This window comes from Tyto alba, unplaced genomic scaffold, assembly GCF_018691265.1.
Source record: "Tyto alba isolate M040663 unplaced genomic scaffold, T.alba_DEE_v4.0 Super-Scaffold_14, whole genome shotgun sequence".
Taxonomy (NCBI): domain Eukaryota; kingdom Metazoa; phylum Chordata; class Aves; order Strigiformes; family Tytonidae; genus Tyto; species Tyto alba.
The window spans coordinates 20,861,774-20,886,557 of record NW_024881276.1 but is presented as its reverse complement, the minus strand read 5'-3'; the positions used below and the strand labels follow the sequence as shown (position 1 = coordinate 20,886,557).

At 34.5% G+C, this 24,784-nt stretch overlaps 1 protein-coding gene across 1 annotated transcript in view; it reads left to right on the top strand.

The window, feature by feature from the left end:
- CFAP47 (cilia and flagella associated protein 47) overlaps nt 1-24,784 on the top strand; it is a 341,806-nt gene that overhangs the window by 21,877 nt on the left and 295,145 nt on the right. Inside the window, exons 14-23 of the mRNA XM_042788270.1 lie at nt 905-1,121; nt 1,791-2,035; nt 3,051-3,181; nt 4,235-4,357; nt 5,713-5,844; nt 7,061-7,138; nt 7,700-7,844; nt 9,384-9,478; nt 20,358-20,526; nt 23,450-23,550. Coding sequence (XP_042644204.1) covers nt 905-1,121; nt 1,791-2,035; nt 3,051-3,181; nt 4,235-4,357; nt 5,713-5,844; nt 7,061-7,138; nt 7,700-7,844; nt 9,384-9,478; nt 20,358-20,526; nt 23,450-23,550 — 1,436 coding nt within the window. The remainder of the gene's footprint in view (nt 1-904; nt 1,122-1,790; nt 2,036-3,050; nt 3,182-4,234; nt 4,358-5,712; nt 5,845-7,060; nt 7,139-7,699; nt 7,845-9,383; nt 9,479-20,357; nt 20,527-23,449; nt 23,551-24,784) is intronic.

The following is a 24,784-nucleotide window of genomic DNA, read 5'->3' as shown; positions in this document are numbered from 1 at the left end:
ATATCAGCAAGACTGATGGGAGTGTTCAGAATGTTTCTGGGAATCTAACAGTGAACAGTGATACCCCAAATAAGTAAAACTTCTTCAGGATCCTCCTTAAAAATAATCTCAGTGTAATGCTCTGTGATGGGAAGTAAGACCTTCTAAAGACTGTGAGGGACTCATCTATTAACAACGCTGCTAAAACTGGTCTATCTTAAAGTCAGTTTTTCTTCAGTAAAATGGTTTTGCAGCAAACTGAAAAATTTCAGTACCTTATTTTTTTATTTGCTTTGTTTTGTTTTGTTTTCAATGAAGCCAGAACTTGAATAGTGTGGCTGAGTATACTGATACACTTGGGGAAAGGTAGAATAAGATAAACATATTAATACAAAAAGTATTTAGAGTTTTTTAAGATGTTTAATTAGTGCCATGAGCACTAAGGTTTGCAGACCAGCATAAAAACTGATGATAACAGTAAATTAAGTAGAGATAATTCTGTCACCACCAAATGACATGATTTATTAAACCAAATGGTCACACATTAGGGAGCAAATAAACAGGTTAAGTATATAAAACCTCAGTGAATTGCTGGTTGTCTAGCCATTTAAATATACGATTAATAAAAATAAGTATTTATTATTATTAATAATGACTTTAGTAATTAGCACATTTCTTTTCCTATTTTAATAACTGGCTAACACAGAATTAAGAAATAAATGTTGGTGCTGGCTTTTGAGTTGTACTACTGAAAAGATTCGCAGAACATTTTAGTGTGAATTTGTTTAGCTGCAGGATTGTTCTAGTTGACTAATTCTGTAAGTTGAGGAACTAAAATGTTTTGTTCATAATGTCTTAGTAGTTATGCTTCCTTACATCAGGTTTTACTTTTTAATGTTAGAAATCTTATTTCTTTACATTCCAGGCCCTTCTACTATGGATTTTGGTGATGTTTGTGTGTATTCTACAACAGCCAGAAAACTACACATCATCAATAACTTGTTAATTCATATATGGATACAAATTGAGATTGAAATTGATGAATTACAACAGACGAGTCCATTGTCTCAGGTGGTGCCTCCCCTTACAAAGACTCATATTCCAATTGTATTTGAGACAAACACTCCTGGAATGTTTAAAAGGTAAGGCTTCTTATATTTGTCTTGAGTTGCATATTTTCTTTGCAGTAGTAGAATACAAAAAAAATCATGTGACTGATTTAAACTCAGTGTAATTATGATAAGTGTTAATGGTATACACTCATTTATGGTGATATTGCAATAATTAGTGCATTTTTATGTTGCAAAAATTTGCTAGTATAGTAATGTTTCTTAGGGTTTAAAAAGACCAAACAAACTGTCTTGTCGAAAGCCCATATAGCCACAGGTATATCAGGGAAAAAAGTTTGCTATTGCAATGTGTTTGTTAGGAGAAATTTTACAGAGAGTATTGTGCTTTTTCAGGCATAGTGTTGCATCACTGCATTTATGCTCAGATCATTTGATGCAGCTCATGGGTAAATGTATAGGCAAACTGTTTTCTAGTCTTCTGGTATGGAGATGGACCTCTAATTTTAGTAATGCTATTAAAATGACTGTATGAATCCTTTGGATGATCTTCACTTTTGACATGATTTAAGTGGTATATAAAACAATTACAAATTGCTTTCTCTTGTCAGTCTTAACTATTTGTTCATGCTCAATCGCTTTAAGTATTTTCTTGATAATGATTATAATTCACAGAAATTTTTCTCTGACTACAACATAATAAATATATTAAAATATTGAGAAATATATATTTTTATGTTACAGATCTTTCACTTACACAATAAACAACCGACACCTTGAGCATGTGCTGGTAGTTGCAAAAGCAGTGCCTTTTGAACTTGAGCTGTCTGCAAGGGAACTGATTTTAAATCCTATTCCTGGCTACCTATCAGAGACAGAATTTAGAACAACTGTCAGCATATACAATCCCGGAAACCATCCTGCTGAGTTTACCTGGAAACCTATAATTACAGACAGAGGAACTGCATTTTCTATACAACCAGCCAAAGGTATGCTATACAAGTAGAGTGTGTGTGCACATATCTTAAATGTCAATCGTGTTAAGTAAGACAAACATTCAGCTGATGCTATATATTTTTTTAGATGTGGGTCAATATCAGTGTATCCCAAAAGCGGTATCAGATCAGAGTGTTAATACCACAGCAGCACTCTCTGTATAAGCCCTACCCTGAGTGTGTACTCACTCCAGTGCACTGTTTCTACGTCCAGCCAGCAGTGCTTACAGAACCATTTTTCCCAGCACAGATTGCTGATATTTCAAAAGTGAGGCAGCTATTTAATGGCAGTTAGAAATATCATACAGCTCATCAGGATAGGAAACTTTCCAAAACCACTGTATGAATGAAGTTGCTAAGAAGTTGATGTAGGCAGTCTGAGTGACACAAATGGAATTCAGTCTGGGATTAGTTTCCCCTTGCATTATGGATCAATATTTATTAGAAGTGTGTGAGACACCAGCTTTTACCTTCTTTCCTTTGAAAGATGGTGTTCTGGAAGAGTATGTTGGAGCTCTGTTATTAAAGAAAAAACTGCTAACTGAATTGGCATTACACAGTTCAAACAAGATTTGGCTGGATCAGGAGTTTAGTGTGCTCTGATTCTTGAGAAAAGATATTTCTGCTGATACAAGTTCAGACACAGCTGCAAACAAGAAAATGGATATGTTTCTTCCCAAAGTACTTGTTCTACAAGAAGGATAGTCTGTTCTTTTATTTATTTTTTTTTAAATGTTGACTATTTGAGTAATTCATGGCTAAAAAATACCAGTGAACTTTGAGTGTTTTTTACTGCAGGATACTAATAAACAGATGATGCAATTGTCACAAGGATTCAGAAACTAATTTTACTTAATTCAGCATACTGTTCAACACTTTTGAAATGTAGACATAGTCTCCAGTAATAGAAGGTCATTTCACTTTAATGTACTTATTTCTAATTACATAATGTAATTTGATAATTGTACACGTGTATGCTATAACCTGTAAATTATGCAAATTTTTTTAGGCTTTGTGGAGGCCTATGGAGATCTGGAGTGTGAAGTTGTTTGGCACCCAGGGTTCAACTCACCAGAAACAGGAGAATTCAAATTGTGTGTGCGTAAAGGAAACACAATTAAGTTGAAATGTTTTGCAAAGGTAACAATTCATACAGGAGATTTAGAGAAGCAAAAAGCATGTATTTTTTAAACAAGTAATTTCTTAAATATATTTCTATTATCATGTACTCAACAAATATTTTAATTTCATATGGCTTCTATTTGGCATGTTTAACAAAAGAATATTGCTCCAAAGACATGATGGAGAAGTTAAGACAAAGACAACTTGCCTTGTTCTTGTTTTCAATGCTATACTTCCTTTGGCATCTCAACTTAGTGGTCCTTATATATTAACTGGTAGCTGTTCTTCTTGGCTTTCTTAGGTTAGCCAAACAAATATTGAACAGTGGTATGATAGTTCTTTAAATAGATGAAGTGATAAAAATCAAGGTGTGTGGGAAGGTATGTTTCAGAGCTTTGGGGTAACCACAGACTGTAATGTAATTTTATATTGTTATTTGAACATGATATTTGATGATTTGAAAAGCAATGTTCTGGAGGGAGTATGAAGGAGACAGGCTCTTTTTTTTTTTTTTTTTTCCCACTGTGTTCTACTGGCTGCATGCTCTAGAACTTCCATGTGGGAGCCAGGAAAACTTTTTTCCTTTCTTTTTTTGTGCCAGCTTTCTCTTTTAATTTTTTTTCCCCACTAGCTTTTTTTGCTTTTCTTTCTCTTCTTTGGAAGCCTTGGAAATTGCCATATGTAAATCAGGATGTGTATAGATTAGAGTATTGGCATTTCTACTGCCATTAAAATCTCTGAAGTCTTGTCCCAATCACACATTTAGGATTAAAAAAATTAATGGAGCTTGTGCTGTTAAATTAAATTTAATTAAAATAATTTAATTTGTCTTGAAATTAGTCCAGAAATATCTCTGGGGTTGTGTCTGTTCACTTTGAATTTAGATAAGATCAATACATTCAATAAATCCTGTCTCACATTTGAACTGTGTTTGTCTATTTGAATACTTCTAATTTATGCATTTCCATAAGCATATTATTATGTAATTAAAAGAAAATTAGGCTGAATTATTTATTTTTACTTAGTAATATGTTATTTAGTTTGCTTGTTTTCTCTTCTTTTTTTTTATAGCTTGGTACTACCAAAGTTCAGTTTATGGAACAAAGGATACCCTTCAGTCAGAGTCCAATGGGTTTATCTACTTGTAAGACAGCCACTCTTCAAAACATAGGATACAATCATGCATACTTCCAAGTAAGCTAAAATTTATTTTTAGCATATTTAATTTCCTGAGGTGGGGAGGGAGAAGGGAATCCATTTTATCAGATCATATTATAGTTTTAGTTATAGGTTGTATTCTCGGTTATTAGATACACCTACCTAAGTTTTTGTCTGGTTTTCTGAAGAAACAAGATTTATGTGAATAGGAATTCTGTCCTTCTGTCAAATTTGGATTGATGGATAGATGGACTGACAGACAAGCAAAGTGGTAAAGGTCTAAAAGATTCTGGAAGTTTCATGGTAACCAGTTGTGAGGGTAGAACCCCATACTGGTGTACCCTATGAAAAAGAAGTTACAGCTTGGATGTTTTTATATTTTGAGAGAGAGCGAACTGGCTAGTCATCCTATTCACACTGGCTGCCCAGTCAGAGCATGCATAGACCCAGACCTGTCATAGCAAATGTGATTACTTTGCTAGACTAACATCTGAGAGGAAAATAGGTTATATTATGAATTGGATAAAAGATGAGATGTGTTCCAGAGTGGGTAAAGACCTGGTATACAAATTAGTAGGAATTCTATCCTCATTAGTTCTCCTGATCACAGAATAATTTGCTGTATTTATTTAGTGAAGCAAAATAATTTTCATTAAAATCCCCAGAATTTTTGTTACTACATTATTATGGTACTAACAAACTTGATTAATTTATTTTGATTTGTACCAAATTTCTGTTTATCAACTAAGCATTGTAATAATAAGGATTGTTCCTACACTCTTGGAGGATGAGCCTGAAAGAATAAAATCAGCATAACCAAGAAGACAAACAAACATACCCTGCACAATTACTCTTAAGCTAAGAGATAACTGGTTGGTCTTGGTCATTATTACTTGTGTAGCAATACTTTAAAATGTTATTTGTTTGAGGTGCATTAGAATAGAACAAATTCTATTGTTTCCTTTCTAATTGTTGGTAAACAATATTTACTCCTAGTATTATTACTGAACTTTACAGTATTAGGATCCCATGTCCTGTCTTCTTAATGCAAATGTCAAAACAGAAGGGATGAATTTATCTGTCACTGAAAAAATGCTTTGTAGAATATTCTGAAGACTTGCTAGATAACAAGTCATAATAACTTAATGAAAAGAACCCAAAAGCCAGAATGTGCCGTTTCCGACTGACTTGCAAAAATTATTTCATAGTAGAAACTTACAGTCATTATGTTTTGGAATCTGTTACTTTGTTTACCTGTATTTTTGTCCCAAATTTCTAAGTCCAAGTTAGCATTATGAAGGTTTTTTAACAAAACAAAAAACAACCCTCCTTCCCTTCCCCCCTTTTTTTTTTTTTTCAGTATTATTAATGTTTTCTGTTTGTGTTTGAAGGTTCTTGATTCAAACCCACTGCCTGGAATGACGATCACCCCTTCTGAAGGGGTGGTACCTGTGGGAGGCCATGCTGATCTTAAAATCTGTTTCACTCCGAATGCAAAAATGAGTTTTGATACAAGAGTGGAGGTATTCAAAACTGGAAGAACTCTGTCTTTTGAGTGCTATGTTGTGTGTTTGTGTGTGGAGATATGTATACATTTGAGCATCTCTTGGATTTTTATCTCCAGCGTCCTGATGATTTTTAAGAAAAAAAAAAAATTCTTACACCAGTTATAAACTGTTATAAACTACTCTGTTGTTTTGTCTCAGTCCTGCTCTGAAGTATCAAAGTAGCCCCTCAGTTTGAGCTGATTCATATTATACCATTGGCAAGCTGTTGAAACTAACGTGATTGTCTTCAGAAGGTCATGTAGACATATCTCGTTTCTAAAGATTTTATCATCTATAGAGGATCAGGACTGGAATAGTGCAGTGTCTTTAATTTCTTGACTTCTTTTTGTGGCCATCTCAGAGATGGATTTGCTAGTAGATTTAATTTGATAATAGGAGTGCAATAAACATCTAATCCTATTTTGTTTTCTGCATGCCTGCTTTCTGAACTTGTCCTTGGTCAGAAAAGTGAGAATGGGAAAAAGGATGCTATTATGGGGCTGATCTTTTCTACATTTTCTGACTCTAATCCTGGATTCTCCATCTTCTGTGGCTGCCCTACATTATGCTTGCTAAAGCTAGTATCCATTTATTTTTTTCACCTCTAAAACAGATTTAGCGTTGCTCAGAACAGTAGTACCTACTTTGTACCAGCACCTCTGCCAGTCAATTTGTGTTGTAGTATACTTTCCGATTGTCACAGCTGCTGAATATGTCTAACCCATCTACTCAGCCTTCTGTTGGAGAAAGCTGTTTATTCTAGTGATACAGCTGTATGCAGAATAGTGATCTTTCCTAAAACTTTGTAGGTTTGTGGTTTTTTTTTATTTTTATTTTTTATTTTTTTAATTGACAGTTATTATTATCCTAAATATGGCATGCCACAGAGGTATGATTGGTTCTTCTTTTGAAGCCAAATCGCACTGGAATCTGTATATATATCTATGCTCTAGAAAATGAAGGCATTTTCTTTACCTCTATATTTCCATAACAAAATTACTTTACTATAAAATGCAGAGTTATTTTTGTGTTTTCATTACAAATTATGTTGAATGTCTTGCTACACTTTGTGGGGTAGATTGGTTGTTTTTTCTCAAATTTTTTTTTTTTTTCATGCAATTATGATAGATTTGGTGAGGTAGTTATCTTCAAATGACCTTTTCAACAATCACACTGTCATCCATTCACCTAGGTAGCAGTACGAAATTCAGGAGTACTAGTGCTTAGGATTGGTGGATTTGTAGAGATCCCAGAAATAAACATTGATGTGGTAAGTATGAAGAAATTGTAGCAATTGTTAAGATTGATACTGTTTTGCTTTATCTAGATGTCGAAGTAGATCATCCCTACTTCATATTTTAAATTTTTTCCTATACTTGCTTCCTGCAAATATGATCAAGCAGAACAACTTGGGAAGAAACATTAAAAAAACAAATCTACATCTAACAGTTGCACTAAATGATATCTGACAGCTTTCACTTTTGAACTTGACAATCTGGAAGAAGTATGTTAAAAGAGAGAGGATTTCTTTAAGGTAGTTCTAGAAAAAAAAAAATGCAATAAGGAAAGAAGAAATCCACTGATCTGTTTACTGAATGATGAAAACTTTCCTGATGGTGTAACTGGACTTATGTATTGAATTCTGAACTGTTGCATTTTATGTCCTGCAAAGATTTTAAAGATGAGGGCAATAGAGACAATTGATTAACCAAAACTATTATTGTATTATAAATTGTGAATCTTTGAACAGTTACATGTTTCACATTCTGTTCAATTATAAACTTGACTTCACAGTGCTTTGACCCAATTTTTTTTTCCTTTAAACTTGCAGGAACTCTTTGACTTTGGTGGTGTTTATGTCAATTCTACAAAATCAATTCCCTTTTTGCTGCAGAACAAAGGACAAGCATGTACCAGAGTGGAGTTTGATTTTTCTAAGTATAAGGATTTTAATTTGAATACTAATGACCATTCAGGTATTTACTTTTGCTATATCAGAATTTTCATTACATAAAGAATGGATAGTGCTAAGAGAAAATCTGTCAGACTATTTCTGGTATACAAATTTTCTGATTTAAGAAAACTTAAAGCAATTATTTTAAAAGTGCTGCTTAATATAAATTAAGAGGAGACATTTTGGTTTGCCTCTAAAATGGCATTTGCCAAAAATAAGCATTTGCATAATGTCAGGTTGCCTGTAGATTTTTTTTTTTTTTCCTCCCCTCCTTTTTTTTTTTGTGTTCTATAGTTTCTAAGGTATGTTAAAAAAAAAGTTGAACACCCTCTCATCAGTTAAAATAGAAAAACAATTAAAAAACCCAAACAAAGCCAAACAACTATACTTATTTCTTATTCATGGACTTTTATCCACTGTTTTGACAATGTTTACACTTCAGTTAATTTCTCCTAATGGTACAAGGTGCCTGCAGGTTAATCACAGGACCTCTGTTCTGCATGATGGCCGACTCAGAGTGACGTTGGTGCAATATGTGTAATTAGATGGCTATTCTTTGTTTCTTGATAGAACTAGTACACATTCTTATCCTTCACTTATTGTTGCTCATACCTTTCCTACTTCAGTCCTGGCATCTCCTTTGCTATTCTAACTTGTTTGTTCAGGAGAGAATTTTGCAGCTATGAGTATATGGCCTCTTGTCCCTGCAAGCTCAGGAAATCAGGACTCTTTCTTTTTCAAGGCAGGATATATTATTTAGTTGTAACTTTATGTAGAACAGTATGTGATTGACAACAAAAAAATTATCTGACAAGAAGAGAGGGCTTTACTTAACATGTAGTGATCTTCAAAGGGAAGGTGAAGGCTCCTAGTCCATCATCTTAACTTGGAAGAAGACTGTTAGACTGTCTACAATAGGCAACTCTCCAGCATGAGAATCAACTAATTGCACACAATTTCTAGATTGGAGTTTGTACTTGAAGCAAGTAATGTGACATCTACTCAGGTCCAGTACTGTTCAAATGGTGTTTCAAGATGAATACTGATCTCAGAGGACTGTTAACGTTGTTTTCTGGAAACCCATGCTTCTGACATTGCCTTAAAATTTAACATGAAAGTCTGAAAAATGAACGAAGCCTTACTGGTAAACTGCTGTAGTGTAAATTATGCCTAAAAGTAATGTAGAAAACAGTTTCAGCCAACTGTTTTTATCAATGTGGCATTAGTTTTCATTATTTAGGTAACTATTTTTGCCTAATGCTTTTATTCAAAGGTAAATAACTTTGTTTTTTTTGTTTGTTTGTTTTTGTTTTGTTTTGTTTTTCTGAAATATTGTGTTCTCCCAAGTCAATAATTTTAATGAAAGTTGCTGGTGATTAACACTTCTCAAAATTACCTCCAGAATCCTTGTGAGAAAACCTATATTAATTTGTACCTTCCTGAGAAATGTTTACCATAAAAATACCTAGATACTTTATGTTGGAAATCACTGAAGTACTGCAACTATTACAAAGTTGATATTTAGTATAATAACATCTGTATTCTGAATTTTGTTTGACAGTGGTTGACTGCTGTTCTTCAAAGCCTTATTTGTATTCAGTTAACTTGAAGGGAAAGTCATCTTTGCAGTGCTTGTTATCCTTCATGCCAAAAGAGGTAGGTTTATGGGGCAGTGGTGATTATTCTAATTTAAAATCATGCTCTGTGATATTTCTATGGTGAAAGAATAGAGACATTTTAGATGCACATTTTAATGTGCAAGTTTTATAATAATAATCTGATTCTTAAGGAAACAAGTTCTGAAATAACCTTTATATAACTTTTGATGCTTTCCTTAAATGTTTGCATTCATGAAGACAGCACACTTTCTCAAGGACTTAAAAATGGAAAAGTTTCAAACTTAAATTGAAATGTCTTACCATGCATTCATTAAATCATTCAACAAACTGGCAGCCATTTTCTTTTTGCAGCTCTTTGTGCTTTAACTCTCAGATGACTGAGGGACTGCAAAAGCAGTTTTATATGTCATAAAGTTTGGAAAAGTTGATTTCTGATTTGAGCTACTTGAGGGAAATAAATTGAAGATGTAAGACTTTATGAGTTAGTTTTACACCAGGAAAATAGCATTTTCTTGGTGGTAGATGTCAATAGAGAGTGCTATAGAAAATTTTAAGTCTAAATCTATTGAGCAGTGCTTTAGAAATGGAGGGTTTGGGGTTTCCATGTATTTGGAGAACAATGAACTGAAAGAAAATTTAGTATTTGAAATTTTGAACCAGCTTCAGAACAAACAGCCTCGGACCACTGCTACAGCACATAAACCTGTTGAATTAGCTGCATTTTTACCTTAAAAAAAAAAAATCAGAGACAATGCATCTTGGAAGGGTCAACAATGTTCTTTTTCACTTTTCTTCCCCTCACTCCTTCCTGGCACTTCAATTTTTTGAGTAAAATGGAATTTCTTTGTTCAAAGCATCGATCAAATAATATGTACATATTAGATGCTGCTTCTGGTAACGATTTTTTTTTTCCTTTTATTGCTATCAGCATAGATTCTGTGTACGCATGGAAAGTTGTTGCAAAATAGATGATGGTGTGAATTTATAGCACATTCACTACTCTGAGATGATTTTTCCTGACAAAACATGAGTCAACAGATTCAAAAAAATAAGCTATTTCAAACCAAATTAATTTCTTCCTATAGCATAACAGGCCTTGAGGTTAGGGGAGTAGTAGCAGATGTCATATCTTTAAGTCTCTTGACACTGTCTGATGCAACATTGTCATGAGCAAGGTAGTCAGATTTAGACTAGATACTAGGAAAGTATGTAATTGTTTGCTAAATAGTATGCACAAAGTATCACCAGTGACCTATTGTCAAACTGGAGAGAAACTCAGTAAGGAAAAATGATGACATTTTAATTTAAGTAGGAAAGGTCAATAATAGAAATGCAAGACTAGATAATGCTGTTCAAGTAATCTATGTGTATAGTATTGTAGATCACAAGCTGAACAAGAATTAAGAGTAGAGGCAGACATCATACTGATTTATATAAATAAAAATAAAGTTAGTAAAGCAAGTAAGATAAGTATCCTAATCAGTGCTGGTAACACTTCAGCTGGAACACTTATCCCATTTAAGGTGCCATGCCTAAAGAAAGAAGTGGGAAAATTTCCGTTGGAAAAGAAAGCAATGGAAATGATCAGAAGTCCAGAAAGCACAGACTGTGTAAAAAATGGAACTAACTTCCAATATTCTGTGGAATATAATTTACATGTTTGTTCACTACCATAGATAGGTAATGAGTAGTGGGTTTAAATTATGCCAGGCGGATTAGATTAGATATAAAAACTCTCAGCAAAAAGAGGCAAATGTTGGAACAAATCACCTGAGAAGATATCTCCATTATCGAAGACTCTTATCACCAGAAATGCTTCACACTTTCCCAGGGGGACAAGTCATCTGTCAGGCAATCTCATTTATCCATTGTAAAATCATATTCTAGCAGCATGTTGTTGCTCCAAAGACAAAATTCTGGCCCCACTATGGCCAGTGTTAAGGCTCTTAGTAATTATAACAGTACTTCTTAGTAGCTGTCTCTTGCTAAGTATGAAATTCAAACTAGTTAAACAATAACTAATACAAAGGGATATAGTTTTTTAGCTTAGAATGAAGAAATTGGAATATGGAAAGACCAGCTTCCTTTATAAATAAAAAGTACATAAAATAGTGTATAGCCATGTAAAACAAACATTGGGAAAAGATTGTTTGAACTTTTAATAAGTAGGTATATATTATTACTGTTCTTATAGTCAAGCTTTGAAACTTTAGTTTTGATTTTTATTTTACCGGTAAAGTCCTCTGAGATGCATATTTCATTTACAAAAGCAATATGTTGTAACAGCACCCTCTTAAAGAACATTTCTCAGCTTAAAATAATAAGTATTCAACAACATTCTTTTTTTTTTTTTAATTCTAATTGAAAGATTGTCAATAGAAATAAGAAACAAAATACTGCTTTGTAACTCCTAGTTAGCTTTTAGTAAGCTACACTAAGCAGAGAAACTAAATGGTTGCTAAAATTGTAATGCCCTTCCTAAAGACATTTCCAAATCTCCCAAGTTTCCATTCTTTCCTGTTTTTCATTTTGTATCATCTGATTACTTTGGAATAGAATATGCTTAGTTTTGAGATATTCGTTCTGTTTGTAGGTTACATGGGAACAAGGTAATGATGGTACAGCTAATGCTTTAGCCTAGTTAAACTAGTGGTTAATTTTTTTTTTTTTTTTTTTTTTTTTTTTTTTTGCTTCAGCATCTATACAGAAAATTCAGTTAGGACTTCTATAAAAACAGAATTCCACAAACATACTGATTTTTAAATTATAAATAGGGCCTAGAAATACTAAAATAATGCCTAGCAATATTGTTCTGTGGATGATACAAGGGTGTGTACTATGTATAAGATTTAGCAGGTAGCAGTAATTTAACCTCCAAGGCCTGAATTTCACTTTATTTTCATAAAACAATTTCGCTTAAGTCTTATCAAGTATTTAACAGAGGTATTCTAATTGACACTGTAGATGCAGTTTTCATTTTCTTTTTCCTTTAACCTCGGTAGCTAAAAGCACGCAATTGTGTTATAAGATCTAAACCACATACATATTGATGTCAGCCATAACCTGAAATCTGACAGCTCTGTTCTTGCTTATGGCATTGAATTTCTCTGGTGATAGTGCTGCTGTACGGAGTGATCCCTTATTTTCCCTTGTAGTAGAGTGTAGTGGAAGGTCAGTCATGCCCTTACAGAGTACTGAAATATCAACTCTCTAAAATCCAACATTGCCCACTCCTTTCCCCTCCCTCCTTCAAAATAGGGATTTTATTTGTCTCTCAGTACTCTATTTCCCATTGTTACAATTCAGCTCTATTTCTATTTTCTTGTAAATTTGAAGGATGGATTGAGAGTAGAAATTTTGCTACTGATACTTCTGTATATTCAAGTGATTAACTAAATTAATATTTCTGAAGACCGATGAAATAGCAGATGGTTCTTTATGCTTAATTTCACTTGTCATCTGAACTACTGTTCAGTATTACTGTTTGTTATTGATGAGCATCTCCAACTGTCATTTGATACTGGTGGTATGGTAACCTAACTGAAGACAACGTTATGCTAGTTGGCAGTTTGCTTTAATTGCTATAAAGGTTTGGAAAAAAAATCATTCTTACATTTGACTGGATCTGTTTTGTGACTGCTCTTCTTAAAAAATAAAAATCTGTAGAATATATTTCAACTATTGATTACAAATTTCTCTACAGGGTTTTCTGAAGTCATCCTTTTTTAATTTTTCAAACCCTGAGTCTGTGTTTTTCCAGTCTTGATAATAATATTTGGCAAGCAGAACAACTTCCTTCACAAGTAAGGGAATAAATAATTTCAAAAAGGAAATTTTCCTGGGGTACTTTATACCTCATAATAACCAAATAATAATTGCTGCTTTAATGAAATGTCTTCGTTTTGGTTTCCCCTTCTCTCCACGTGCTCACAGTCTTTCTGTCTGCCGTTACCCTTGTGCTGGGTAAGCTCAATGTAGAGCTGGTGCTTCCTTCTGCTCCAGTGTGCTACTGCCTGCCTGCCAGGGGCTCACTTGCTTACTGTTAGGCAAGAGGTGCCCAAATACACTTACAGCTTACAAGCCACTGGTGGTCAAGTTAACGTCATCGAGTGTACAGCACTGATAGCTGGCAGCAATAACACTGACTAATGTTAAATGAAGACAACTTTGAAACTAAATGTGTTGCCCAGTATGGTGTGACTAAAGGAAGCATCTGGAAGTATGGAACCCCCTAGGATGCTGTATCTTTGCCTTTATTTAACTCCTGCAAAGTAGAATACTAATAAAAACCATAGTTCTGTTAAGGAAGTAGTCCAAGTACCCACATCTCTTACAGTGATCAGAAGCTCTCAGTAGTTGCTGATTCTTAAAACATTCTCTACTGGATCAGGGTTCTTTATCATTCTACCTCATCTAGATTTACCCCTTTTCTCACCAGGTTTCTTGCATCTCTTTCCTGACTTTCCAGTCTTGAAAAAACTCTAATCTCTGTATATCGAGCTTCCCTTATTCAGGTTTCACAGTTGCAAGTACTGTTTCCTGCCTCTGCACTTGAACAGCTGTTTCTCTGATCTCATCACCATTTTCTGGACAACTGCTCTTACCCAGCGTACTTCTCAGCTGCTACAAACCTTCTGTATCCCATCGAGTCCCATTCTTTTCTGTCTTCCTTCTGGTTCTACTGACACTTGCTGCTGTTGTAGTCATTACTGACAACGCTACCCTATAAACCAACAAAACCCCACTATATTGATCTTATTGCTAAGAAAGTAGATGCTAGAACTAAGGAAAAATTTAAACAAAAGAATTCAGAAGTGCTGATTAAAAAAAAAATCACAAAAGCATGAAATTATTTTAATATGTTTTAAAATTTTATTAAAACTATTTGAATTATTAATGTAAGGTTTCAAGAATTTAATCTTGACTGCAATCTTGAATTCTCCTGCTAGGAATCAACTTGGCAATAGCTTTCCTTCTGCCTCAAAAAGCTTCAAATCAGCAAAAGAAGTAAATATATAGGAACCCTGAATAACTTCTCCAATTCTCACTAAAAGTATTTAAAAATATGTGTGACATGAAAAGATGCTGTTAGAGATGAAGTATGTTGGCATGCTTATAGTATCTAAAAAATTTTGAGATAACTCTCTCTATTCTAAGTGGTAAAATTAAGTTGGTGCGTTCTAGATAAGGCTGAGATGCTGCTCAGACACGGCCTGGCTGTTCCTTCCTGTTATTCCATCATCTCAGAAGCTGTTAGAGGTGACAGGGCTCTCTGCCTCATTGGAGAGAATTTAACCTTGGTGTTTTTTGGCTCTGAAGAGCTGTAAGTGAAAGCAGTGTATAAAAATATATATAAATAGGTAAGCTGACAAATACATCTTAATATTGCTGCTTTGTTTTCTGTTTTGATATAATTTTATTTGAGAGACACTTCAATTACATTTTAGTTTGTTTGGGTGGTTTTTTTTTCAATGCAGTATAAGGAGGTTTAGCCAGCTGAATGTCTGAATTGCTAGGCAGGGTTCTCATTTCAAAGCTGAATAGAAAAAAATTTTCTGGTAACTAAAAAAAAAAAAAAAAACAGCCAAACAAAACCAAATTAAAAACTCCATGGCTGTCTGGCCAAATATCTGTTGTAGGTCCCTCATTCCTACCCAGACACAGAGCTAAGAATTATTACTAGTAATATTATTTATTGATTGATTGCTAGAAATGATTATTTTTGGACTGAGTTTTAAATTGTACTGTCCAAGAAGCATAGAAGCATGGCTTTTCTGAACATGGTTAGCTTTCTTCAAGATGTCTGTCTGGTTAACAGTGAGGAGCACATAATTCCTTTGGTTTTGTGCCAGGGAAACTGGCAGCATGTGGTCACTGTAAATATTTTCTCATATTCATTCCTCAACTGTCCCCTGTGTTTCTCTGGACAGGACAATCCACCTGCTAGCAGCAGTGTCATGCATGGCTTGATAAGGAAAAACAGGCAAAGCAAGGTGTAGAAGTATACTGCTTCAAAATGATTATTTTTCTTTTTTTACCCTGCTGAAAAATAACAAATTCCTGCATCTTGGAAAAAAGACAGAATACACAGCTGTGTAATAATGAAGCCCGATGAGGGCTTTTGATTGAGATAAATAGAGCAAGTCACACCTGTCAGAGCTTATTGCTTAAGCTTTTTGTACAGAAGTGACAGGTGTTGGGGTTTCTTTGACATTTTTAATGATTTTTTTTTTTTTTTTTTTTTTTTTTAACGAAAGAACAGAATTCATGGTGTAAGAAATGAATTCTATGGAAAATCTGCAGATGTGGAATTACAGAGTATTGCTGGTGCCTCATCTCCGACCATATACAAAGAAAAGATTTAGTTTTATTTCAGTGTTTTGAATGATGGCTTTGAACACCAGTTACATTATTCATTGTGGAAAGCTGCTGATCTGTGATATAAAGCTGGGGAATTTAGGCTGCATGAAAGATTTAAACATGTTTTGAGGAAAAGCTCAATGGAGGTTGGGAATGTGTATTGTATACAGTTGCAGGACATAAACTCTTGGTTTTGCAGTTAGATTCAAATTTGAATCAGACTGATTTTTTTCTAATGTACATCACATTTTTCTCTCCTTGTTTCACCGCTGAATCTCTATGTTATTACTGATATAAATAAAGAAACTTTAAAATCAGCCTTTACACAAAAATTGAATGACTTTTAGTGCTTCAAGATATTTGAACAGTCCGCATGTTATTATATGATAAGTAAAAGAGTATTATTCTTTACAGATGTTTTAACTTAATTTTAAGACATTAATTAGCTTTCTGATTTACTTGCAATTCCTTGTGAAGTTGTACTGTGACAGCAAGTACTGCAGTTTTAGGGAGATGTCACATATTCCTGTGCTAAATAAACCATATGATTCCTGGATTTGATAGCAAAGTTTTTACTTAACCTTGAGAATATGTGCTGTATTACAATAATAATTAGCAAAACATATTTTATAAAGCATACATTTTTTTTTTATTCTCAGATTCTCCCCCTTAAGCTGACAACTGTGCTTTAGTTTGTTTATCCTTTATGCATGTATTTTATATAAAATACCATTTTAATTGTCCTGGTTGATGGGTTAGTTATTTCCCCTCTTGTTTCTTTTGGTATACTGAGTATTTAGGCTTGAGGCAGGAAACCAGTCATCTATGTTCACTCTCCAATGTTGGACTTAGAGCTACCATGCACATTGTATCAAACCTATTTCATAGATTCAGACGAGCTTTGGTAGCAGAGCTTTCTTCATCAGACAGATTTCTTAAAATCAACAAATTCTTTTTGTTTAGCAAGTCTAGCAAAAAAATTGGAAGGTGTTTTAAAATGTGCACTAAATAGAAGTTTGAAGAAATATCAGTTTTATTTAAAGAATTTTTATCTTCTGGTGGCAACCTAGACAAGTATGTTTTTTTCTGGCATCCTTTGGAGGTGTTCTATGTGAATGAATAACTAAAGGCTCCTTTGTCTCATGTGACTAGTCTTTTTAAAGCTTCTTTTGAAGTATTTTAATTGCTAAGACTACCACTTTGTAGATGATGCCTCCTTTCCAGTTAATGTGCATAATTAGTGTAAATCAGGACAGGAAAAATATTTCTTATAATGATATAAACAACCTTGAGTGTTTGTCAAAGAACTTTCTCTAGGCTGCTTGCTTCCTGCAACTCCCTGTATTCTCTGGTTTATGAATTTAAATGCGGCTTCAGAAAAATATCTCAATAGATAAATAACTGTAAAATATTCATAGGGTATTTAAAAAGCAACTGCAAGTCCAGTAGTAGTATAAGGATTATTTTTTTTAATATTGTCATCATTTTGTTCACGTATATAATCTTATGAGAAAACTTTCCATTATGGAGTTTGAGATTAAAAATGCATTTTTTTTTTTTCTTAAAAGATATCTAGAAAGAAAAATCAATGATTCTATTTGCAAAGTGAAGTCCTAAAAAAGTGAAATTAAGTTTTTATTCTGTTTCAGCAAAGTATGTATGTATGTGTGTGTGTATGGATTATAATATGATTTCTAGGTGTATAGAATTTTAAAAGAATTTTTCATTTGTAGTACAGATTCATTAATGTGCAGTTAATGAGGCAAAGATATATATGAATGAAACAAAAGGTCTATGATTTGTTCTCAGTTAGACATACATTTCTAAGAGTTATGTTGGCTCTGAATTTGTACCCTTGTACTTACAAGCAAATACAGGTTTTCGGTGAACATCATGTCCTACATGTAGTGAAATAAGTGACTGTCTTACACATATTTGGTTTTGTTTGCCAGTTCTTAGCAAATAAAGCCTTTGTTGCATAGTAATACTAAACCAAATTTTCCTGAATGTGGGAATGAAAAACAGTTTTTGAATAGCTGCTTTGGGAGAGGGTTAAAGGGATTCCACCTTTTGTTGTCAGACTTAAACATACTAAATGTAGCAGCACTGATGAAGAACATTTGCTGTGCTAGACAGTACTCCTTTGCACAGTCGATGAGGTAATAATATCTATTATAGACGAAACATTTTAAGCTGACCAAACCTTAAAAACTTAGTGCCATTATATTGTTATATATGTCATACCTGCTAGGGGCAGAAAGGATTTTGTAGCTCACTGTTTTATACTGCAATTCTTGGCAATAGTATTTCAAGTTTTAGAATTGCCTGTGTAGGACCTGAGATGTGCATTGAGATGCACAGTGATCTTCAATCTGGTCTTCTTGCAGTGACCCATAATGCTTGGGAGATAAGTTGGTTATTTATGCAGCATTTTGCATATTACGCTTCTGAAGATGTATGCTGGGTACACTGTACTTGATATAGCAGACTTCTCGTACAGCTGAAGGAGTTTGACAGAAACTTCTGATTGTGTCTGTGTTGTGACTGTTGTATGAGATGCGTGATCTAGAGAGTCTTGAATATGTGTGTTTTTTTTTTTTTTTTTTCCTCTTCTTTCTTTCTGGTATTGGTTCACGTTATAGTTTTCTCATATTTTAACAGCTGTCAGGGTTACCAAATAACCATGTATTCTACTCTGATCTGTCTCTTAAAGAGATAGATAAACTTCTCTTATGTTTTTGGAAAAAGTTTTAGAAGGTTTTTTTGGATGGATTTCACAGCCTTGAAATGCAATGCTTGTTACATTCTACTGTAAGAAAAGATAGTCAGTTGTTTCTCTAGAACTGTAAGGAGCCACTGTTAGTGATGTGAAATCGTGTATTTCACACATACTTTGAAGTGCAAGAAACTTCGCACAGTATGAAGGAAAGAATATTTACAGTGTAATTTTTAATTATGTGGTTTTATGCCACAAGACCATATTTTGAAGTTGTAACTTGAAGTACTGTATGTGGGTGACTTAGCATACTAAAAATAGAACAGTATCTAAATCACATCAGGAGATTTTTACTCAATCTTTATGACATAACTCAAGCATTAGTTACTAAAAAATCTTAAATGGAATTCACCATGTTAATTTTGAAAAGCCAATTCTATGTTGTAAAGTCTGGTAATTCTCAGATTTGAAGTATCAGTATAAATCGAGAGACTGTGGTGATCTCACTACAAAAACTTCCCCTCATCCCATGATTTCCTCTTGTTAGACACAAATACACAAAATGTTCCTCAAGGCTCAGCACACATCTCGTTCACCAGGAGTTCGTAATTGTGTGTTGCAAACCCTGCTGGAGCTCCAAACACTGTAAGAGCTGCATACTTGCTTCTCATTATCTCAGCTCTGTGTTGATTCCATTACAGATGGATATGTGCCTCATGTCCTGGCTCAGGACATTTTTTTTTTTTTTTTCCTGTCATTTATATATTCTATTCACTACCATGTATATGAAAGTGAAGCATGATGCACCATTTTATGCTGTTTTTGAAAGCTTTTAAATGATTCATTTACTGCAAATTTTAAGCAGCATACAGATTTTATAGGCCAGAGTACTTTCTGGAGATTTCAGTGACCTTCAGAGTGAAAACAGAATTTGAGGGACTCTAACAGTGGTTTCAGTGCAGAAGTTTTGTTATTATTATTTTTTTTTTTTTATTTATTTGCTACCTTTCTTATGGTTATCCATAACCTTTCTTATGGTTATTCATACCTTTTTGTCTGGAGAACATATTGCTCTCGTATGTCAATCCTTGAAAAGCCAGAGCGAGAGGCAAGAAATGCTTCCTTGAAAGTGCACTATGAAATAAATTTGGCCTCTTAAGTACAGAGTCTGGCAAAAAAAAAGAGGATTTTGTATAAAACATGATATCTTTTAAATTCTAAATCCCACTTATTTGGGGATGTGATTGCAGAGATAAAACTAGGATCAAAATCACTGGAATTTTGAATGCCACTGAATTCCAGGAGTCCGTGACAAGGGTCTTAAGAGCTTGTTTTTTTTTTTTTTTTCTGAGGTTTCTTGATTTTAGCTCATGCTCCACCTTGATCTCAGAGCCCATTTTGTTTATGCTGGTTATACCATAGCAGCTGACCTTTTCTATTCAGCATCTGAGAAAGCCTTTCTTAACTTACACAGGTTTGTTTTCCTCCTCTTTGCTTGTGCTTGTGCAGTTGGGCCACTGCTCCAGTCTTTTTTCACTCCGGAGAATGGTTGGAGAGGAACACAACACAGTGATTTACCAGAAGCCTTGTCCGTAGCTGTGCTGATAACCATGATACATTTTGCATATAGTTTTTAATTCACTTGGGCAAAAAGTGTGTGACCACTACTTCCCTAAAGGGCTGATACTGGGTGCTAATAAACTACCACCCTATTAATACAATGATCAGGTCCTAAATGAATTTCAGTAATTCTTCTGAGGTAGTAATACCACTCACTCGGTTCAAGAAGCACCTACAATTTCCCTGGGGAAGTGACCACAATGATACTTTTCTCCTTTAGGTGGCAGCCTATGACTTCAGTCTTCCAGTTACTGCTCCCCAGGCCAACTTCCCACCGACAGAGCCGGGCCCTGTGTCCCCCAGTTCTGCTGGGTCGGTAAAGCACATGGTGGCTCCTCGGCCACAGGCGGTCACCGTGGCTGTTCCATTCTTTAGAGTTAAAGCAGTCGGTAGGTAAACTGGGGACTTCAGCAGATGGTGGATATTTATATTTGTAGTGATGTTTTCGCTTGTATTCCAATTGCAGGGAATTACTACTTAACTGCAATCTGATTGATAAGCGTATAATTTGTAAATTTCTTGGAAAGCTGCAAAATTTTCAAATTTTTGAATTGTGTTTTTAACTATGTGTAAAGCTTAACTTTCTATACATAATTATAATGTGCTGGGAAAAAATATATATATATTTTTTTAATATAGCCATTTGCCTTTTATAAAAATAAGTTTATCAAAACTCATTTTTGTTTCCACCTAGTCATTAGTATTTCTAGACCTTATCATGCAGACCCCAGTATTTATAGCAGTTCATCTGAAAAATGCAAAAAAGTGATATCAGTCATACTCTTTCTTTTTTTTTTTTTTTTTTTAATATCTTACTCTGTCAAAATTAGGAGACCTAGCTATAATTAAAATTCTTTTAAAATGCATCTGGCCCTGATCCCATCTGAGAGAATTGGTGGTAATTTAGTCCATTAGCTTCTGTTTGCTTTTATGTGCAGAACTGCACCCTTCTGGCCTGTCAGAGTTTGTTAATGGCCAAAGTTACAGGCTGTTTGCCTGCAGCAAGGAATTGATATCTTAAATGATTCTTCTCTGCTTGTCTTAAAAGAACTGGTTGGTCTCTTTTAGTTTCTTGTCTGATTGATCCTTATCGTCATGTAGACCTACACACTGTGAATACTTGAATCCACTAGCTTTCCTCTTCTCAGTTTTTAATATATAATCACTGTATATTTGAGATGAGACTTATTATTATTTTTATTTATGCTTTCTCTATTTTTTTTCTCTGTAGGGCTTTAACTTAAGTCTTAATTTTGAGATCTTTTAAGATATCAGAAAAATCTGAGAGATCTTCTTTAGACCCTGTGATGGAAGTAAATAAATCTTAAACATTTCTAAATATATTTAGTTTAAGAACACATAGAATAAAGATAAGTGCACTTATGTATATGAGATTATTAGAAATCACATCTCTAGGTAAAAATCATTAATCAAAGTGTCAAATTTCTAGTTCAGAAGTGATTTGTGTAACCTGGAGAAAAAAATAGAATGTTTATTGCTTTTATCTTTCTTTGTGGAATAATGCAATCAGTACGTCTCAATCTTATCTAAATTTTACCAGAGATTTGTACTTATGTCATATAGAATTTCTTCAAAATACCAGTATAGGCCAACAACAAGTAATCATAGTATTAATATGAATATATAATACTTTCAATTCTAAGAAATAGTTTTTTTAAAAAAAAGTGTGGCTTCTATTTAAATTTGAGTATTGGAATCACATTCTTACTGGGAATTTTGATGGGGTGGGAGGAGGGAGAGAAGTCTAAATAAATGTCTTGACCATGCAGTAGTTCACATAATCCTACAGATACAGACAATTAGCCAAATCATTTTTACTGTTCAAAAAGAAATTGATAATTTTATTACATTCTGACAAAATTATGTCTGTTATTGATTCATCATTTCAGGTTATCAGTTTAAAAACTAAAAGTGAGTAAGATGCATCTTGCAAGTTCTAAGTTTTGATTTGACAAATAAGAATAATTCTCACTAGTGTGTGCTTTATGGCACATTTCTTTTCCAGTCTTATAATTTTTTTTCCCGCGACAGTTTTTGTGGTTGACTGGGATTCAGACTTCATAGGACAGTGTAGTTGGCACTTAAATCAATAGTTTATATCCGATGTTTGTACTTGGGATTGTTCACCCTGAGAAAAGAATCACAGTAATCTTGGAGTAGTCAACCCAGTCTTTTAACTACAGTGTAGTCAATATGTTTTCAATCCATCATGTATCCTTTTTGAATTTTTTTTAAAAAGAAAGTTTGTAGACTGTTTCAGCACCTGGGAATGAAAGCAGGTCTCAAATACTTGTAAGACTTTTCCCTTGAAGACAACACTAAAAGAGAAAAAAACCAAACCAAAACACAGAACTCAATTGGAAAAGACACAAGCCAAGCCACAACCTCAGCCAGACACAAAGGAAGAGGACATATTGTCAATGTAATGGCCTCACATTTTTTTTTCCATGGGGTAGATGATTTCCTTTCCTTGCCTTCCTAGTCCTTCAGTTGTGCTGTTTTCCTTGTACAGGCAGTTTCTGAGAGGCAAGGATTTCCTGAGTGACACAGTTGCTTATTGGTGGATGCATTCCAGCAGATTATATTGCTACTTTGAAACAATATTAGTTAATAGAGGTTATATTCCCATGCTTCAGAGAAATACATAGTATTGTTGTTTACATAAAGTGAGATGTGTGATTAGGAAATTCTTTGGGCTTTGTAAGGGAAGAGAACTAATTGACACACTTTCTGAGTGTGAAACAAACTTACAGATTTTAATAAAAGGATACTGTATGCTTGCTAGGTTCATTTCTAGTGTTTAATCAATAAATAAAATGAGACTGTGGGAACATAAACATAGATCTTTTTTTTTTTTTTTTTTAAATCCTCACTTTAAACTTTGTCCTTTGTGACAGCTTCTTTGTCTTATCTATATGAAATTAAGAGAAATGCTGTTTTTGATAGAATCTTTCAAGTCTGTTCTGATGATTACCATCACAAATGTAAATGCATTCATCTGCAATAAGAAGATCAGGTGGCTCTTTGTTACTAGCATCTTTATATGAAGGGGAGATGCTAGAAATCTGGTAGAAACAAAATTTAAATAATTTTAATGTGACTAAAGGGTCCTAAAGTTAAATTATGCTAAATATGTATATAGTATGGGAACAACAGAAAGAAAATATGTTTTAAAACAAGGGGAGAAACAGTTCTGCTAAATGTGCAGAAAGAAGGATTTTATGAAGCGACTTTGAGGAAGCGTTTGTTAAAATAATGTTGTATAAATATCTGAAACTATTTTTCCAACAGCACTTAAATCACCTTTGGAGTTTTCCTCAATGGAACTTATATTTTCACTACATTCAAGTGATATACATTTCAATATTGCTGATGAAAATCTGAATTCTCAGGTATGTAATCACAAGTGCTGTTAAAGTTCTTCCTAGCTACAGCTTTTAATTATTAAAAAATGACTGGGAAAGGAATACAGATTTGGAAACAAAAATTCAGTTGTGTTCCAAGTACGTGGTTTAAAAATTTAAAATTTTACCCATTGTCTTTTTGTTCAGTTTTTGATTTTGATGTTTTTTATTTGATCCATAGAAATTTTTCCAAATTGCAAAATTGGGCTTGTCCTGACTCTAATATATGAGAAAGCGTGGGTACCATGACAAACTTCCCATGAATTGTTGTGGTTTGAGCTCAGAGAGCAACTGAGCATCACACAGTTATTCATTCCTCCCTCCCCCCTCAATGATGAGAAGGAGAAAATAAGCCAGACTTGGGATTCGAGATAGAACCAGGAGGGGAAAATCACCCATTATGGTCACAGCAAAAGGCAGAACTGTTAGGGGAAGAAAAAAAAGAACATAGATTTATTACAGACACTAACAACAACACTTAACAGAGTAGGACAGTGAGAAGCATTGCCACATCTTAAGAACACCTTCCCCCCACCCCTCCCCCTTCTTCCCGGGCTCAGCTCTGCTCCCGATATCTCTACCTCCTCTCCCCAGCGGTGCAGGGGCAGGGAATGGGGGGTGCAGTCAGTGCTGCCGCTCCTTACATCTTCAGTGGGGTGAGCTTCTGAAACTTCTTCCCCCTGCTCCAGCATGGCCCCTCTCTCACAGGAGACAGTCCACAAACTTTCTCCAACTTGAGTCCCTCCCATGTGCTGCCTGCAGCCCTTCCCGAACTTCTCCAGCATGGGACACCCCTGCATGTTGCAGTCCTCCCAGCACCCAACTACAACAGTGGGGGTTACTTATTGCCACAATGTGCCTGCCTCTTTTGGGCACAGTCACCTTAGTTGAAAATGTGAGGCCCCTCATAGGCCATAAATCAGTGTCTGTTCCACCGTAGACCTCCTTGGGTGGCGGAGGGGTCCGCCCTATCATCTCAACACAGGATACGGGGGGTCTCTGCTCTGTCACACATCCCCCCTCCTTTCTTCCTCTGTTTCTCCACTGATGTTCGTGTTCATGCAGCTGCCGCAACTCCTCCTCACAAGTCCCACTCCTCCTCACCAGGTCCCTTAAATACGTTATTGCAGAGGTGCAACTGACTTTTAGCCAGAGGAGCTTCGAGAAGCTTCTCACAGGGGGCCAATCCCTATAGCCCCCTCCCCTGCTACCAGAAAACCCT